Here is a 17,445-nt window from a genome sequence, read left to right on the forward strand (position 1 = left end):
ATGTGGCGCAGTCCCCGGAGACCGTTGAGGGAGTGGAAGTTGCTGACAAACCAATAGAAGCCTCCGACTATCAAAGTTCACTTCACATGTTGGACATTTGTGTGCAAGTGGCTCTAGATGAAGTGCGTATGAGTGAGAACCGCCTTCATCTTCTTGATGAGATTACAAACTCTACGTACAACCGCGTTGTGGGATTCTTAATTCTGAACGTTCTGCTTGTCATTGTTGCTAACGTTGGGTCAGAGAAGTATTTGGAACGATTCTTTATAAAGCAGAAGATTGCTTAAGCATGGCTCCAACTCTCCACCCTGTGGATGAGTATTTAACGTTGAGATAACCAATTGAGGGGCAGTAGAAAGCGCTTTAATACCACTCACCACCAATTAAGATGACGAAACCCCTGTGAAGCAAAATAGGGCAGGGGGGCCAAAAGAAGTTATATTCAACAAACAGGCAGGGGGGAAATGCAATGTGGTTGCAGTAGAAATGCGGAACGTTAATGGGAAAGACGAAAGGGATGAGTACTCGCAAGTTGCGGTGGTGAGTTTGTGGTCTCTGGGGCTTATGCTGTGTGTGATTTATTTTTATTTTTTCTGTGAGCTTGTTATTCTCTTCGGTGTAGTCAAGTTGTGCTGTAAGTGCTAAGATTTGTGTGCCTATGAACTCTTTTTATTTTCGTTTTGATATATATATATATATATATGTTGTTATTGTCATTGTTTGTTATTTTGCTGTACTTCTGGTTCCCTTGGCTCACGTAACGGTGGGATTCAAGGGGATAAGATGTGGCTGCAGCGTATGTGCCCAACTGTTCACTGATCGGCTGCGGCACTAACGGAACTCGATTATGAAATTTTATGTGCTTTGCGTCTGCGATTTATGCATTTTTTTTTTTCACCGTATTGCTGCGTGCAAAAAACAACAACAACAACAAGGGATCAGAGAGTGTTTTGCGCGTGTGTATTAGTGTGAGTGTGCGCGTCTGTAATAAAAAGAAGTGACGAGTTTATACCGGCTGTCACTGCCATGTTTTCCTCGTCTTGTATGCAGAGCATGCAAACACAATACATATGCCCACATGCGTAAGTAAATACAAAAATGCATGTGCTTATTGTTGGTTTTACGGTGTGGTATATATGGGAGGTTGTGCGTTTATATATTTTTGTGTGTGTGTCTTTTCTTTGTTATTATTATTTATTGTTATTTTTTTTTTTTTGCTTATTCCCTTGCATGTCAGTTGGGTCGCATGTGGCGCCGACACCCCACTGCATACAGTTCTGCAATTCACTCTGAACCACCTGTGTGTTTCAGTGTGCTTGTTTGTTCTTATATTCCACCGGTTTATGTTCTCTTTTTTTTTTTTTGGTGTTGTTGCCTTAAATCTGTACACACTCCATCCATCAGAGTCGAGGAGGAAGGCTTGACAGCAATTTGTCACGCGGTGCAATGGTATCCGCTTCGAAGTTGCTGCAGGTGTTGGTCCGACGCTTTGAGACTCCCCAACCAGACTTTATGGTCGGCCACGCGCATTTCGTATTGAAGTTCTTGTCCGCTATTTGTCAAACTAATATAAGTCGTGAGGATATGCTGAACGTGACGAACATTATTACCAACTGCCCCCACGCATTACCGATATTTAAGGGTAATCAGCGCTTATGCGAAAGGCTTTTGCTTAGTTGCTTTGCTAGTGTGTCCCGTGTTGATGCCGAGTTACAGGATGGCGTTCGACATGTAATTTGCACCTTGAGTGTCAATCCTGAATTGAATTCAAACATCATGATGACAATGGCTCGCAAAACTGTGGCCGCGAAGCGTGTGGAGGGTGCAGTAGCCAAGCAAGTTCTTGACAGAGATGACGCCATTTCCAACGAACTGCTTCGCCGTGTTGTTGCTCAGATGCCCGCTCACGGTGACCTTATACCCGATGGAGGTGTTGAAATTGCCCTTCTTCCCCAGAAAGCTATGCACAAACGCCGACAAGAGCGCTTCGAGAGACCTGAACTCTTTTTCCTTGTCTCAACTTTACGCTGCATTGCAACACACCGTCAGAGCCGACTTCGTGATAGTTTTGTTGAGGCGGGATGTTCTGCTGTGGGGATGCAGCACAGAAATTTACAATTTCTTCCAGCTGACGTTGTCGATCCCGTCGTGCGTTGCGTCACATCGCTTCCTGCATTTTGCAATCCTGAAGCACCAATGCGGCCCGATGACTGGTATCTTTTAGCCAGTCTCATTGCCTGCCCCGACGCGCGGCTCCGGCCATTGGGGATTCGACTGTGGGCGCAAAAGGTGTGTTATTATGATCCACTTGAAATGAATCTCACGGAAGTAAATAGCCCGTTTCCCCTCACAATTGCCGGGTTCCTGGTATCAATGCGGGGTGAGTTCAAGGAAGAAGCGATGATGTTGTGGTTGGGGGTGGTCACGGATCCCGCAGCTCTACCGTTGATAGATGAAAGAGTTCTGCAACTGCTGTTGTTTGACATTGCGCAATATGCTCAGGTCAACGATATGAATGACGTTAAGCGGGAACAAATTTTGGTGGCTCAATTAGCCGTTCTCAAAGCTTTAGAAGATTCTATGTCTCCTATTTACTATTTGGATGCTCGCATGACACTCACCAGGACGACAAAGCTTCTCAATACCTCCAGTGATCTGATCAAAACGCTCAGTTCACTTAAGGATGTGCTATCGACCGGTCAGATTTTGAGGGCTTCTTTCTTACGCAGTGCAACTGATTTTTTGCGTTACGTTCGACAGACGGCTAATGTAAACGAACAGTCGTACATTAGGGTCTTGATTCTTTTGATGGGCAATGTTTTGCATGCCATACGTGTCTTGTCAGTTCAGGAGTATACATCCGTTTGCATAGTTGTTTTGGCCACCATCGTTGGATTTCTTCGCGACGTTCAGCCGAAAGCCTCCTCTCCGCAGGGAGACGAGTGGTGCGAATTGTTGAAGGCTCTAGCCACCACTATAATGAACGAAAAATCACTCGTTGATCCCAACATAGTCTCTCTTCAACTTCATATGATGGAGTTACTTGATTTTGCGTCCGACGAGCATTACAGCACCTCTGTGCGTGAGCGTATCCTTGCATCGCTACGCACTGTTTCGACAAAAACTCAAGAGATAGCACCGACTAGTGCGCAGCACTGCTACGAACTGCTTCTGCGCGCTGTCCATTTTCACGTCTTGGACGAGGAATTGCTATCTGAAGCGGTTGCGGCGCTACGTCATGCGACGGATACAACAGTTGCTATTGAGTGTATGAATTGGTCGCAGCGTAGGCATTTGATTGATCGTTGTTCTACATTGTACCGCGAGATTGCACCAATGTTTCCCTCATCTCGAGGGGCTCGACGTCTTGGCAAGCAAATGTTAACAGTGGCAACCATAATTACGACTGAAAAACATGCACCACGGACACAGCTGCAACGGCGTTCGTATGATGCGCGTCGCCCGGTCCTGGACTCGGGTTCTATGCAATTCTGTGCCCAGGCAATGTGGTCGCTTGCACTGCGGGCAACGCTGTCTCCCATTCCTCACCTGCCTGTGGATCGTTACCTTGCCGCGATGCTGCGCTTCGCGAAAAAGCATTGGAGACGGGATGAGACACCTAGCGGTTACTCTTCCGAAAAAAGTCTAACAGAAGAAGCACAGGTCACTACCAAAACACCATTGGCAGAGCCGCGTGGTGGGCGCACGCGAGTATCATGTGGGGATGAGAGATTTTGTAGCGATATTGCTAACCTTTTGTTACCGCTGCTCAACCAAGTGCTCTTGCTTTGGTACACGAATAGAACTGCATTTCAGGCAAATCAGAGGCGCCATAAAGCCGTTGTTTCAACAGCCTGCGACATAATCGAGCGGAACAGTGCCTTTCTTTCGCCTCGTGTATGGTTTGATACCCAACGTGTGTTATCCAACCTTCCTATCGTGCTGCCGAATCAGTGTACCCCACTTCATCTGAGCGTACTGAGGCGATCTTTACAGGAAACACTCCGTAACGTTCGCGCTTGTGGCAACCAAGGAACGTGGCACTTGCCTAGTGAAAAGGCTCAATTGAAGGCCCAGGAAGGTTCTACGGAGACCATATTGGGTGGAAGGATGATTGCAGACATGTTTGGATGCGCAAATATAATTGAAGACGCTGATTTGAAGGTGTACCTCATATCTCTCGCGTCGGAGCAACTGAAGATGATCAGTGACCTTGACGAGATGGATGAAAAGGCCTTAACGCCGGAGGAGAAATCGCGTCTTATGTGTTTGAATAAAATTGTGTCTTCCGTGCGACACGGGACGGTCCTCTACTACTAGGCATGAGAAGCAAAAGTGTTTGGTGGTGCTTTGCTTTCGCAGGAGAGCCAAAGAGTTGGTTGCGGGAATTGATAATACCCCGTATGATTGAGTTTGTGCGTGTGTGTGCGTGGATGGATGAAGGAAAAAGGCAGTTGGAAGTCAAAGATGTTCTAGCCTAACAATCTTTGTGACACAGTGCTAATGGTAGAATTCAAGTAGCACAAGGGATACATTGGCGTTCGTAACACTCAATGTCTTGGTATTTTTTTTCTACATATCTGATATACACATTTCTTTTTCACAAACTATGTGCTGATCTCTCTCTTTTTTTTTTTGAGCGACGCCTTCCTGCTTCGTTCAGTTTGTCAAGGGCATGGGAAGGTATAACAGGCGGTGATTTGTGCCGCAACATCGAAAGGGGGTGAAGAATCGCAATATAATGACAGTTTGTCTTGTTCTACTAACTGGGCTGCCAGGAGCGGGGAAGACGACACTAGGCAAGGCTCTTAAACAGTTGGGGGATCACATAACCCATGAACTCTCCCTCATAGTCACGGCAGTGGTGGAATTAGATGACTTTATGTGTAACGTCGGTGCGAGTAATGGGTCCCGTGTAGAGAGTACCGTTTTCGATCCAAGTCGGTGGCGAGAGGCGTTCGAAGCGGCTCGTCAGGCAACTCGCCAGGAGTTGGAGCGGTGCCTAATGATGGAGAGGAATAAAGCGGTAATGCACTTGGTTTTTCTGGTGGATCCGCTGCCATATAGGAGTATGAGAGCATCGTACTGGAAAATGTGCAAGGAATTAAGTGCCAAGTGTGCTGAGACTCACTTTCATGATTCATGGGAAGTGCAGAGCATTGTTGTCTTGTTGGAGGTGCGGATGAACACCCCGGAGGAGGTTTGTCTCCAACGCAATGAGCTCCGCGCCGGAACCCCGCAGTATATTCCCCCGTATGTTATTAAGGGGATAAGTGACTCGTTTGACCGTGGTGACCTCACTGCTGTGCTGCTGGGTACAGACGGAAATATGTGGGCCGTACTTCCCGGGCAGAAGTCGGCACCGTGGCCCGTTCTTTTACTGGTTGATGAAGTGAGATGCTGCGCGTCACCACCCAATTTGTTGGCCACGCAGTTGCTGGAGCGTATCCGAGGGGAAGACATAATGCGTGAGATGACGGAACAACAAGTAAGTGTTTTTAATTATTACAAGTGCCAAGTGGAAGGGGGGAAGTCGAAGTGTTTGGCGAGTGGAGAAGCACATGACAACGTTAACAACTGTCTTCATCAAGTGGACCTCCACATGCGGGCAGTTGTGGGACATTACATGGTCGAGCGGCAGAGTAGTGGTTCACTGAAGCCAGGCACTGGGCAACGCGTAAGCAAATGTCGGTCGACCCACTACGCGGGAATTCGCGCAGCAATCACGAAGGGAACGAGAAACACAGGAGGATCTTTTTCCGAAGTGCAAGGACTACTGCAGCAGTTACTTTTGGAATTCGAGCATGCCTTAGTAGATCTTTGAGAAACGTGCACGAGGTATGCTGTTGGGTGTGGCAAAAGTTGCTGAGAGCAAATGTCACGTGGTTGTTTGACGTGTCAGCTCCTTCATCTGTGCTGGTGGTGATTACCGGCATGTGTCTCTTGAGAAGGCACATGTGAGTTTAGATCCTTTTTTTGTTTTTAGTGTCTGCAAACTTTCCCACTTGTTGGTCGTGTTCTCTGTCGCATCCCCCTCCCCTGCCGCTCTGTCGTCCGCGCCTTGCTGGGACTGGAGAGTTTGCCCTCATCTGTGCGTGTACACGTATCCCGTACGTCCCTAACTTTTCTATCATTTCCTCCCCCCGTTGTTTCGCTCTCTGTTTACTTGTTTTTCACGTAGTGTCGGCTGCACTTCTCTCCTTCAAGGGGGTTAGCACTTTATTCCCTCACTTCATCCTTCTGATTTTTTTTTCCTTTTCCTTCGTTATATATCTTCACTTCTGTCTGTGTCGACTCATGGAACCGTTCCCACTAGACACACACACCGTAGGAGTGCAATGGAATCCACAGTCACCGGTGAACCGTGTCATGCGTGCGAAAAGCAGGAAACAACTGATGAACACAGTCGCTGTGGCCGCGGGACGCTGCCGCTGTACCACATTCATTCAACGAAAGTGCCAGAATACATGAAGGACAATCCATACATCTATACTGGCTATAGGGCACAGTATACCACTATGATGTGCCTGCGGAGTTTCCTTGCAGTTCACAATGAGTCGTTAAACGTGTGGACCCATGCGTTTGGGTTTCTTGTTTTTGTATTGCTTTCAATTCTACTTTTCACGAACGTGGTGCTGGCCCGAGAGTACGTTTGGCACTGTGTAGTTTATGGAGGCTTTAGTTTTGCTTGCCTAATGTGTATGCTATGTAGCACAGTTTACCATCTGTTCATGTGCCATGAGAATGAGGCAGTTTCATTGTTTGTGGAGCTTGTGGACTATCATGGCATTAGTGTCCTCATAGTGGCGAGTTACATTCCCCTGCTTTACATTGGTTTCGCCTGTAAGCCATATTACCGGGCAATTTATATGGTGAGCATCATCATGTTTGGTACTTTAAGCGTTGTTTTCTCCTCTCTACCAAGTCTCCGTGATGCAAAGTATCGATGGATTCGCACAACTGTTTACGTTCTCATGGCTGTAGGGGGAATTGTGCCCCTCCTACATTTCTATGCCTTTACACCCCACAATACTGAAAGTATGATGCCACTCAAAGGTGTGGCACTCATGTTTGAACTTTACGGTGCTGGAGTCCTCTTCTACACATCCCGAATTCCTGAACGTTGGTTCCCTGGTCGGTTTGACATATACCTTTCAAGTCATCAAATATGGCACGTTTTTGTACTTGCAGCCGCCTGTGTTCATTTTTTCAGTTGCACAGCACTGTATCAGCAGTGGTTGGTGAGCCGACACATTTGTTAAACTTTGAGTACACATGCTGTATCACTTGGGGAAGCAAATGCTGTTAAAAGGTGATGGCGCTCGATTGAGGCAGAGTGAATAAATTAAGCGGTGACGGTCCGAAATGGTGGTGTGGGGAGGCAGGCGAGAGAGAGAGAGAGAGAGAGAGAGAGAGAGAGAGAGAGAGAGAGAGAGAGAGAGAGAGAGAGAGAGAGAGAGAAAACGTCAGGTAATGCGGCTTTGATGATATCATCTACCGTAGTCGGTATATAGACTGTTGTTCGTGTTGTCTCCCCACCCACCTTTTTTTTTTAAACACCATTTAATATATCCATTTTGATTTTTTTTCTTTCGGAAAGTATTGTGGGTTGCTGAAGGACGGGTTTCACACAATGTTTTTCTGCTGTAATTTTTTTTGTTATATATATATATAAGCCTTACCATTTACGCTTTTTCACTCGCTGTAGTGCCCACGTTGTGTTGCCTGCATGTAGTTATCTCGTATATTAGCGTACACGTGACGAAGTTGAGGAAGCAAAGGGGGAAAAGTGCTACGAAGAGGGACCGGAGAAACGATGATAAAAAAAGGAAAAACCCCGACATGATTGGTTATTTTCTTGGTATAAAATAAATATGCGCTCGCACATTCCTTTCTTGTTTCCCCCACTTAACCCAACACATATCATTTTTTAGGTGCGCACGCAATTATTTTACATGGCGCCCGCCCTGCTCTTTCTTTTTTTTTTTCACCTTTCATTTCCCGTCTGGTGGTGGGAATCAAAATCACGGCACAATCGCTCCACTGTTATATTAAATGCGGTGGAGAGGGGGGGTTGTCTTCCCTTTTTTTCTTTTGTTTTACGGTGTGTTTTTCCGCTTACATACGTATATCCACGTAGGAATTTTCGAGTATGCGCCTTGATTCCTTTATATTTGTCACTAAGTTAAAAGATTTGTCTCATTACTTGTTTAAAACTCACTCGTTTGGGTAGGCTTAGTCGTCGGTATCGTGGCCATAAGGAATCCGGTACATTCGACTGGGCAGGCAAAAATTCTCGTGTGCGACAGAACTTTTACGACACGCAAAAGCATCCATTCTGAAGTTTAAAAGATGATTTCATCGAGATTTCGAGGGGAAAACGTGAGCTCGGCATCAACAACCATCACAACAAATGGCGGCGATCAAAGTGAAAAAACATGCAGTTCCTCCTCAAGCATGCGTGCGATTGAGGCGGCAGTACCGTACAACAGTAATCCAGATCTTCCATTGTATACTGTCGATCAGGTTCCACCCCATCTTGCGGAAAATTTATACATTCATACCGGCTATCGCATGAATTATAGTGCAGGCATGTGCTTCCGTAGTGTTTTGGCTTTGCATAATGAAACTTTTAACGTATGGACGCATCTTATTGGGTTCGTCATATTTCTCATTGTCTCTTTTGTTTTTTCGATCGGAGTTCTGATTCCCAGGTTGACGGACCGTCCAGGGGACGGCAGCGAAACCGGTGGCAGTTCCTTCCCCGACACGGTGTCTCTGCTTGGTTTCCACTGGCCGACACTTTCTATATTTGCAGTGTATTCTGTGAGTTGTCTCATGTGTATGCTCTGCAGTGCGGCCTTTCATACGTTGATTCCCCACAACCATCCAGTAATATACCGCATTGCTCATACATTGGATTACTTTGGCATCACCTTCCTTGTAGTTGGGTCATTTCTGCCCATGTGTTACTTCTGCTTTGCATGTAAACCGCACTTGAGATATATTTACCTTATTATGGTGTCGCTGTTTGGTGTTGGTGGGCTTGTGGGTCCCTGTTTTCGAAGGTGGACTGATCCAGCTTACATGTGCGCAAAGATCACCTTTTATGTTTGCATGGTTGGAAGCGGTCTCTTGCCCGTTTGTCACATTTACTTAACACTTCCCAGTAGCGCCACGGCATCGGTTGTACAAGGTTTATTACTTATGATGGGTCTCTATGGAGTGGGTGTTATGATTTACGCATTGAAAGTGCCTGAGTCCTTGTACCCTGGCGAGTTTGATATTTATCTTTCCAGTCACCAATTGTGGCATGTTTTTGTGCTGTGCGCAGCTGTTGTTCACTTCTTTAATTGCGCTTCCATGTACATTAACTTTGATAAAATGGCGCTCAACTGCTAGCGGCGAAAAAAAAAAAAAGTATTTATTTGTGAATTTATGTAATGATGCGATTGCACACGAACGCAAACGTCCGTATATGTGTGTGTGCGCATACGTGCATATGACGAGGGAGAAAAAAAAGAGAGAGGGAACATCCACCTAAAGTGAGGGAATGTGAATGTTTCTTTTTTTTAATGTTGTTGTTGTGTCCATTTGCCTAGTAGTTGATTCAGATTTTTTCTGTACATGGTTTAATAATGAGACGAGAGAAAGAAAATAACTGTGGAGGGAGTACATATATATATATATGTGTGTGTGTGTGCGTGCGTGTGCATTTAAGAACACAATAAAAAATAAAAAAGCGAAGAAGGAACGGGAACCGTGTCACTTCATTATCTGCTGAGGCACGCGATGGGTTCTACACGCACCTCTCCCCATACTCTTGTGTGGTTATTCTTGGTTTATCTCTCAGATATAATATATTTACCATAAGTTGTTGTTCACCCGCTGTGCTAAGGTCTGTGGGACGCGATAATTTCACACATGTGGTAACGAGGCATTCATCATTCTTTTCTGTTTCTTCATCTTGAGAGGACGGTTTATATTTCGTGCGTTTGTGGGTAACTTTAGTTGATAACAACATAAGGTTAATTCATTTTTTTTGTTGCTGTGCCGTTGTTTGTCGTCAATTTTAACCCTCCATCTTCTCCACGTCCCCTCGATTTATTTGTGAGGTGTGTTGTGAAGGTATTTAAAAAAAAAAAAATTCCTATCCTTAATTTAAACAGAAATTTCCCAACGTCAAAAAAGACAAAAAAGGGAAAGAGTGTGAGTTCATAGTACAAATTGAGATAGGTTTATAAACATTTATATATAGTTAACCCAGTGAATAGGTATCAGCAACAGGCGGGACCCTGCGTTTACTTGCATGAAATCATTGGAAGATTTGAACGGATGCGACATTCTTAATCGCGTTGAAAAGGCATTGCGGTTGTGCGAACAGCAGCGAGCCTGCCAACAACACATGCTTCAACTCTTGACAACTGTTGAACAAACTCTTGAGGCCACTAAATCCGACTTACCGCGCACTCCTAAACTCACAGTACCGCAAAATACGCCTTTAACTTCCCGTTATTCACAGCAGTGTATTGGCAAAATCAATTCAAGTGATGATTCCGCACAACAATTTCACAGTAAGGCGGAGGTCACTTCATCGCTTCGTAATGTCGTTTATGTGCTTGATCAACTCAACTACAGAGCCACTGCCGCGTTGTTAGACTTGTCAGCGCGTGTTAGTTGCATCGACAAGCGGGTGCAGCACCTCACTAATATTTCTAAGAGGAATGTGACGGCAATAAACGAGCGTACGGAAAGAATTAAGCAAGAAGCAGCGGTGGGAGCCACTTCATTGGCTGTTATGGCGACAGTTGTGCGTCTTGGTTGTAGTGAATCCGAAATGGAATTCGCATGCCACCGTGAGGAACAAAATGAGGTTGGGAGCGTTGCAATGCGGCCGGAACCCACTTGCAGTAGTGCCATACGCACGGCGTGGAAATCTCTTGAGGAGGCGGAGGCTTCCGCCATTATGAGTTCAGCTGAAGCTCATGAAGCGGTGGCGAACACAACATGTGGCCTCTTGCGTGCGAGTCTAATGGAGGAATTTAAGGCGCAACGTTATTTTCCTTCGAAACGTGTTTGGCAACGGCGTCGTGACGGTCAGGCGGAGTGGAGTCGAAAACTGCGGGAAGCGGCTGCGCAGCGAAAAGTGACGGCGTGTGCGAAGTGGCAGCGCCACGAAAAGGCCGTTGATGAGGCGATGGATGGCGAGTTCATTGGGGAACTTTAATCACATGCGCAAAAAAATAAACAAATGAAGTGGGGAATCTATTGAGTTATACATTTGTAAGCTACTGCTGTGGGGTGCGGTGGAATTCTGTTCTTCACAGGGGTGACGTAACGCATGTTGTGTTCATATTTCTTTTTTTTTTAATTCCTTCAGCTGTTTTTTTCTCTTTTCTTTTTAGTTTATTTACATAAGAACATATTATTATGTATTGTTTCATCCATTGTGAAGTCATTGGTTTATTATTTTTATGATTATTATTGTTGTTGTTGTTCCAGTCGAATTTATAAGTCACTTACTGCTTGTGCATGTTGCTTCCGTGTCTTCTTCCGCATGTTTGAATTGCTGCATTTTACTGCTTTTCTTTTCTTTTTTTTTATTTTCGTTCTTTTGAATCCCCCACTAATTTATATTCATCGCAAATACAAATGTTTATTTGTACTTTAGCATTAGCGTTTCAAGCGAACACATATTCAAGTGGAGCCGAAACAAACAGAAAACAAAACCAAGGGAATAAGCACTACGTGCAAGTGACGGACAAGACAAATACATCAAACAGTTTATTTTCAAAAAAAAAGGAGGAAATATAATTACATTTATACAAGGAAAAAAGAGAACAAGCATAGGAAGAACAGTAGAAAAATAACTTGTGCAGGGTAATAACCGCGACTTCACTTATATATATATATATATATATATATATATTTGGTTCAAGGAAGAGAGTCTTACTCGCCTCGGGGGGAAACCACCCAATCTCAGTGAAGGTTAGTTTGTTTTTTTTTGTGTGTGTGTCTGGACGTAAAAGAAAAGAGAGGAAAGAAATAAAACAAAAAGTGACGTGAAGGCGGAGATCAAACAAAAAGGAAGAATAAACACCGTACGGGTAGATTCATACCTTATTGGTAAAGTCGGGGCGCTCGCGTGTTTGGGTGTTTGTGTTTGTTTGTTTTTTTTTCCTTAGAGGAAAAGTAAAAGAGGAAAGGGGGGAAAAAAAAACTCCAGCGCAGCCTCTTCTTTTCCACATTTTTACGGGTTAGTTGTCATTTGACGGGTTCACTTCCTTTTGGTTTCTTTGTTTACTTCGGTTACTTTGTTTATTCCTTTCTTTTCTCGCCTCCCGCCTTTTTCTTCTTCTTACTCTTACACTTTTCATTGTGTCATTTACTGTTACTAATTATAATTGTCATTCGCTCCTCTTTTCAATCCACTCAATTTATTTTTCCAATTCCGCTTCGACTTCGAACTCTAATTTTGGTTTGAAAAGGTGTATATATATATATATATATATATATATATATCCAAACAAACAAATAAATATATTTAAGAGAGAAAAGAGGTGCAGAGGTACTGTAACTTTCAGTTACACGTTCAATCGAGATTTACTTTGCCGTTGAGCCGGAAAATATAAATAAATAAATAAAAAGCGAAAGTGAAAGTGAGAAGGTTGCACGTACGCCCATACCAAATAAATATTTTTAAGTAAATAGAGGAAGTAACAGGAAAAGGTGTTGTATTTTGTATTTATATCTCTTTTCCTCATACGTGGTGAAGAGCAGAGGGTCTCCAAGCGTGAAGCAGAGCTCTTCATCATTGTCTCAACTTCCATTCCTTCTATTGTGTTTTCTTTTTTGTTTTTTTTTTCCTCCTTTTTGTGTTTGTGTGTTTGTGCGTGTCTTTCCTATATAATTTGCATCGCTTGAAACTGCAGGCTTGTAAGTTTGTTTTTTGAAAGGATTGAACTGCGTATTTTTGTAAGTCTTTGATTGCGCAGTCACATTAATTTTTTCTTGTTTTGTTGTGTTTCGTCTTCCGCGTGGTTTGATAAAAGGATCAACTGAAAGAAAAGGGAACGAGGAACTAAACGAAACGAAAAGAAGCAAAAAAGGAAAAATAATAATAATAATACACACACACACACACACACAAGGGGGAAAAAACAAGGACTGGTTCTGTCGTCGTTTGGTTGGTGTTGGTTTCTTTTTTTTTTTATTCTGAATTTAGTTGTTACATTTTTAATTATCTTCTGGTTGTGCTGCTTGGGAAGTTCACCTTCCCTCAGAGTTGAACAACTGAGTTGGCCATTATTTGTGTGTGTTCGTTTCTGAATTTTGTTTAGTTTTAGTGTAGATTTTCATTACTTCTGTTCATTCATTCATTCCTTTTTGGTCTTTTGTGTTCGACTGTTTTTGTTGTTGTTGTTGTTTTCTTTTTGCACTCATAAAGTCGTACGAGTGGCAAATCCCAAGGGATTAAATTGAGCGAGTGTGGAAAGAGGAAAAACAAAAAGAGAGAGGAGAAATATATATATATATAATACGGAGTCACTGATTGGACTGTGGTTGATTTTTTTGTTTGGTCGATTTGTCGAGTAAACAGAAAACGAAGACGGAGAGAAGAGAAAAGAAAAGAGATTTTAACGCGTTTTGTTTGTTGTTTCTCCTCCGTATCGAAGTGATCACTACTTGTCGTTCCCCTTATACATTAGGAAAATAAATAAATAAGAGCCACACTGCTCTCTAGGAGGGAGAAAAAGAGAGAGAGAGAGTAGGGTTCTTTTTATTTCTTTTGGTGCTTGTTCGACCGTCACGGGAAGTTGCAGCGAGCTCAGGATGGAACACGAAATTCATAAGGGAATGGAGGCTATAGTTGAGCAATCTGGTGATAACCGGGCTTCTGGTGAAGTAAATGCTGAAAGTAATGTACATAGCCCTGCTTCTGTAACCGCAAAAGATGGGTGTGAATTTGCCCGGCGCCGGATATCGACACGGGGAATACGAGGATCGGTGCGGAGTCCATATTATTCTCCCACTCGCTCATCCGCAATGTCTCCCGTTGGTAATGGAGAAAAAGGCGACCAAGAGAAGGAGGAGGGTGAGGGTGCTGCTGAACCGGATGTGGTACCTGATATTGATGTCATTCCTCGATATCGCAGTCATCCAAACAGGTCTCAGGGAAGTTTTTCACATCTCACCTACAATGTACATTCACCAGCACACTCGCGTATGAGCAGCTATGAGCGTATATCATGGGACTCCCAGGCGTGGAAAGATGTTTTTCCAGAAAATGCCTTCTTGGGTGATCAGTCAAAAGATCTCCTCCGTCTGCCACACTCTTCCATGGATTTTTATCACGGCTCTCCCACTCAGCAATGCCGCAAGCACGTCCGCTCCCTCGCGACGTGGGGCAAAGTTGAAGGAGATGGCTCTCCAGAGTTGTTGGCGACGCGTAATAGCTCCCCCATGCGGCCAGCTGGGTGTCAATCACTCGTTAGTACTCTGGATGCTTTACCGGAACCAATCTACGAAACTGCTCCATTGGGTCATCAACATTGTTTCAGTCTCTCGAGTCGTAAAGACGCCGCATATCTGAAAACTGAGGCTGGAGGCGAAGCCACAGCTGTCAACAACGAGGCGGGAGAGCAACCATCGAAGGGGCCAGCAATGACACATGTATTGGTGGTGTTTAAAAGCTTGTATGGAGTGTACTACGTTCCTGAAGCACAGTGGGGAACAATTGGAATTGGAGATCTCGTATCAGTGGAAAGTCACTCTGGGGAGAACACCGGGAAGGTTATTTGTGATTTGACACATATCATGAGTGAAGCATCGCACATGCGAGCTGAAATGGCTCAGTGTCCGAGACATGTTCTGTGGCCGGAAGACGCATCGGCCCCTCTAGAAACGATTAACCCCAAAACAAATGAGGAGGTACTGCAGCGTCTCCCCCGCGTACTACGAAGGGGAATGAATAAAGGTAAAAAGAGACTGTACTACGCCCGTCGACGCGAGAATGAGGCTCTTGACGTCGGCAATAGGCTCGTTCGGGACCGGAACTTCAATTTGGCTCTCACCGGTGTAGAGTATCAAGTCGATTTCAAACGGATAACTGTGTTTTGCAAGGGCGATAGGTCGCACGTTGATCCTTCCGAGGTTCTCATCTTCTCGCAGCAACTGGCCTCCAGTCTCCGCGGCTCAATTGTTAGTGTGGTGTTCGCCAACGAAATTCCTGAGAGGTTGGATGTTACGGGATCTATAACTAAAGCCGCCTTCCAGGATTTATACACCGATGCACTAGCCAAGATAAAGGAAGCAGAGAGTGCACAACCGCAGCGACAGGCATCATCATCACCTGTGAGACAATCCACAACAGCAGCAGGGCGGCCTCATAACAACATGCGCGCGTCACACATTTACCCCGATCCGCAATTAGCCGCAATGAACCATACGCCTCTCATGCCTTTTTTTGGTGTACCGCCTCCCTTTTCTCCACCCGTTGCGCCGGGAGCGCCACCCCTAATGAATGCAGTAGGTATGAATGGATTATATGGAATGACTGGAGTCCCTCCAATGAATTGGGGAGTGCCCACACCACCTCCTTATATTCCTCCACATTTACCTCAAAATGTACCGGGAAGAATGTAAAGTGGTTGGATGTGAATACATGGGAAATGGTGGGCATGCATTTTTTTTTTTTCCAATGATTGGTGGTGTTCACGTTTTTTTGTTGTTTCTGTTGTTTGTTGAGGGGAACGCAAGAAGGAAGGAGTCGCCTTTACCAAAACAATAATAAAGAAAATACGGAAGAGAAACAGGAGGAGGTAGGTTTACTGAGGCAACGAGTTTATGAGATATTTTTCGCATGTGAATGAAACCTACTCCAACACATTAGGGGTCTTAAAGAAATGAAAATTAAAAAAAAAAAAAAGTAGAAACATATCTGACATGAACGTAACAAACATCAGTGCAGTGTGTTTGTGTTTGTGTTTCCACATGTAGTTGGGTTATGACGTGCTACCAATCGATGGGAATGACAGAGTGATGTTGAGAATTTATATAATGAGTAAGTGAATAAAGTTACTGACGGAAATATATTGAAAGTTAAGGAAAGTGTTGGACACGAAGTAAAGGTTGTGTAGAGATGAGGGAAGTAAATGAAAGAGGGAAAAAAGAAAAGAAAAGAGAGGTCATATCAAATCAAGTTAAATGTGAACAACAGTTGTGAGATTTAATTCGACGTTGTGATGTGTCTTTATGTTCGCATTTTCAGTGTCTTTTTTTTTTACTTTTTTCTTTTCTTCTTACTTTTTTTTTTTTTTAATATTTTGGTTTCCCCCTCTTTACGTTTTGTTTGTCACTCCCCTTCTGATTGTTTATTTTTGTTTTGTTGTTATAATTATTGGTCGCGTTGTTTTAAACGTGGTGGCTCTGTGGAAGTTCGTTTCACCAACAAACTCGTGGATAATAGTGTTGGTGAAACAAAACAAAGGAAAGAAAAAAAAAAGAAACCACTAAATGTTTTGTTAAATATTTAAAGGGATGAAAAAGTGAATCGGAGAGGCATTGGAAAGAAGAAAAGGTCGCTGCGTGTATATATATATATTTATATAAGGCGCACAGACCGTCTACGTTTGGAAAGGAAAAAAAAAAAAGCAGGACATGCAAGAGAGGATGAAGGATAACAAAATCAAATGAAGAGGAAATGAGCGTATGAAATTAAAGTCAAGAGGGAGAAGGAGAAAAAAAAATCAAAAAGGAGGAAATAAAGACAACAACGATAACACATAATTTTGTTTCCACTTTTTCTTAATATTCAAATCACTTTAAGAATTAAAAAGAAAAGCAACAAAGGAATGTATGTAGGTAGAAACGAAAAAAAAAAGTGGCGGGAAGGGAAGGACGGAAAATAAGTGGAAATGTGAAAACGGCATCGGAGGTTTTTTGGGGAATCTTTTTTTTTTTGAAAAAGAAGAAAAAAACAAAAAATAAATTATTTAGAGAATAGTGGAGAGGGTTAAATGGGAAAGACACAAAAGGAGGGGGAGAAGAATATGATGGAGGAAGGAAGCTTGCATAAGCAGCTTAGAACCTCATTCAATTTTTTTTTCTTGTCTTCGTGTCTCTTCTTTCTTTTTGTTTCTCCCCCCCCCCTCCTTTCCCTTCGTTGTTGTTGTTGTAACCTTTCTTTTGAATCCGTTACACTTACTACGGTTATCACTTCGTACTCTTTTTTTTTTTTTTTACCCATTTAACACCTAACGGTGTTTCGTTAGTTTGGGTTATTTAATATTAATTTTCCTCGTTTTGTGGGCGCATGTATTGGCTCGTATATTTATCCTTGCCCACCGCACTGAAGTGGAGGAACACCGTACGATGAAAGCGAGTAGTGTATAGTACACAAATTTTTGGCTTTTTGTGTGTTTCTCTTCCGTTTTGTTTTGTTTC

At 43.6% G+C, this 17,445-nt stretch overlaps 7 protein-coding genes across 7 annotated transcripts; all 7 read left to right on the forward strand.

Moving 5' to 3' along the window:
• Window positions 1-1,070: 1,070 nt before the first annotated feature.
• On the forward strand, window positions 1,071-1,424 carry TbgDal_X11360 (hypothetical protein, unlikely; the record flags this gene model as incomplete). The annotated part of the gene is made up of 1 exon (XM_011780003.1): window positions 1,071-1,424. One exon carries the CDS (start codon window positions 1,071-1,073, stop codon window positions 1,422-1,424), a length of 354 nt encoding a protein of 117 aa, XP_011778305.1.
• Window positions 1,425-1,446: 22 nt separating this feature from the next.
• TbgDal_X11370 (hypothetical protein, conserved) lies at window positions 1,447-4,320 on the forward strand (the record flags this gene model as incomplete). The annotated part of the gene is made up of 1 exon (XM_011780004.1): window positions 1,447-4,320. The coding sequence occupies one exon, from the start codon at window positions 1,447-1,449 to the stop codon at window positions 4,318-4,320; it is 2,874 nt and encodes a 957-aa protein (XP_011778306.1).
• A 421-nt stretch (window positions 4,321-4,741) lies between these two features.
• On the forward strand, window positions 4,742-5,824 carry TbgDal_X11380 (hypothetical protein, conserved; the record flags this gene model as incomplete). The annotated part of the gene is made up of 1 exon (XM_011780005.1): window positions 4,742-5,824. The coding sequence occupies one exon, from the start codon at window positions 4,742-4,744 to the stop codon at window positions 5,822-5,824; it is 1,083 nt and encodes a 360-aa protein (XP_011778307.1).
• A 514-nt stretch (window positions 5,825-6,338) lies between these two features.
• Window positions 6,339-7,262, forward strand: TbgDal_X11390 (adiponectin receptor protein 1; the record flags this gene model as incomplete). The annotated part of the gene is made up of 1 exon (XM_011780006.1): window positions 6,339-7,262. The coding sequence occupies one exon, from the start codon at window positions 6,339-6,341 to the stop codon at window positions 7,260-7,262; it is 924 nt and encodes a 307-aa protein (XP_011778308.1).
• Window positions 7,263-8,352: 1,090 nt separating this feature from the next.
• Window positions 8,353-9,402, forward strand: TbgDal_X11400 (hypothetical protein, conserved; the record flags this gene model as incomplete). The annotated part of the gene is made up of 1 exon (XM_011780007.1): window positions 8,353-9,402. One exon carries the CDS (start codon window positions 8,353-8,355, stop codon window positions 9,400-9,402), a length of 1,050 nt encoding a protein of 349 aa, XP_011778309.1.
• Window positions 9,403-10,309: 907 nt separating this feature from the next.
• TbgDal_X11410 (hypothetical protein, conserved) lies at window positions 10,310-11,227 on the forward strand (the record flags this gene model as incomplete). Its single annotated transcript, XM_011780008.1, has 1 exon — window positions 10,310-11,227. One exon carries the CDS (start codon window positions 10,310-10,312, stop codon window positions 11,225-11,227), a length of 918 nt encoding a protein of 305 aa, XP_011778310.1.
• Window positions 11,228-13,833: 2,606 nt separating this feature from the next.
• TbgDal_X11420 (hypothetical protein, conserved) lies at window positions 13,834-15,645 on the forward strand (the record flags this gene model as incomplete). Its single annotated transcript, XM_011780009.1, has 1 exon — window positions 13,834-15,645. The coding sequence occupies one exon, from the start codon at window positions 13,834-13,836 to the stop codon at window positions 15,643-15,645; it is 1,812 nt and encodes a 603-aa protein (XP_011778311.1).
• Window positions 15,646-17,445: the final 1,800 nt, after the last annotated feature.

This window comes from Trypanosoma brucei, chromosome 10 (genome assembly GCF_000210295.1).
Source record: "Trypanosoma brucei gambiense DAL972 chromosome 10, complete sequence".
NCBI classification, from domain to species: domain Eukaryota; phylum Euglenozoa; class Kinetoplastea; order Trypanosomatida; family Trypanosomatidae; genus Trypanosoma; species Trypanosoma brucei.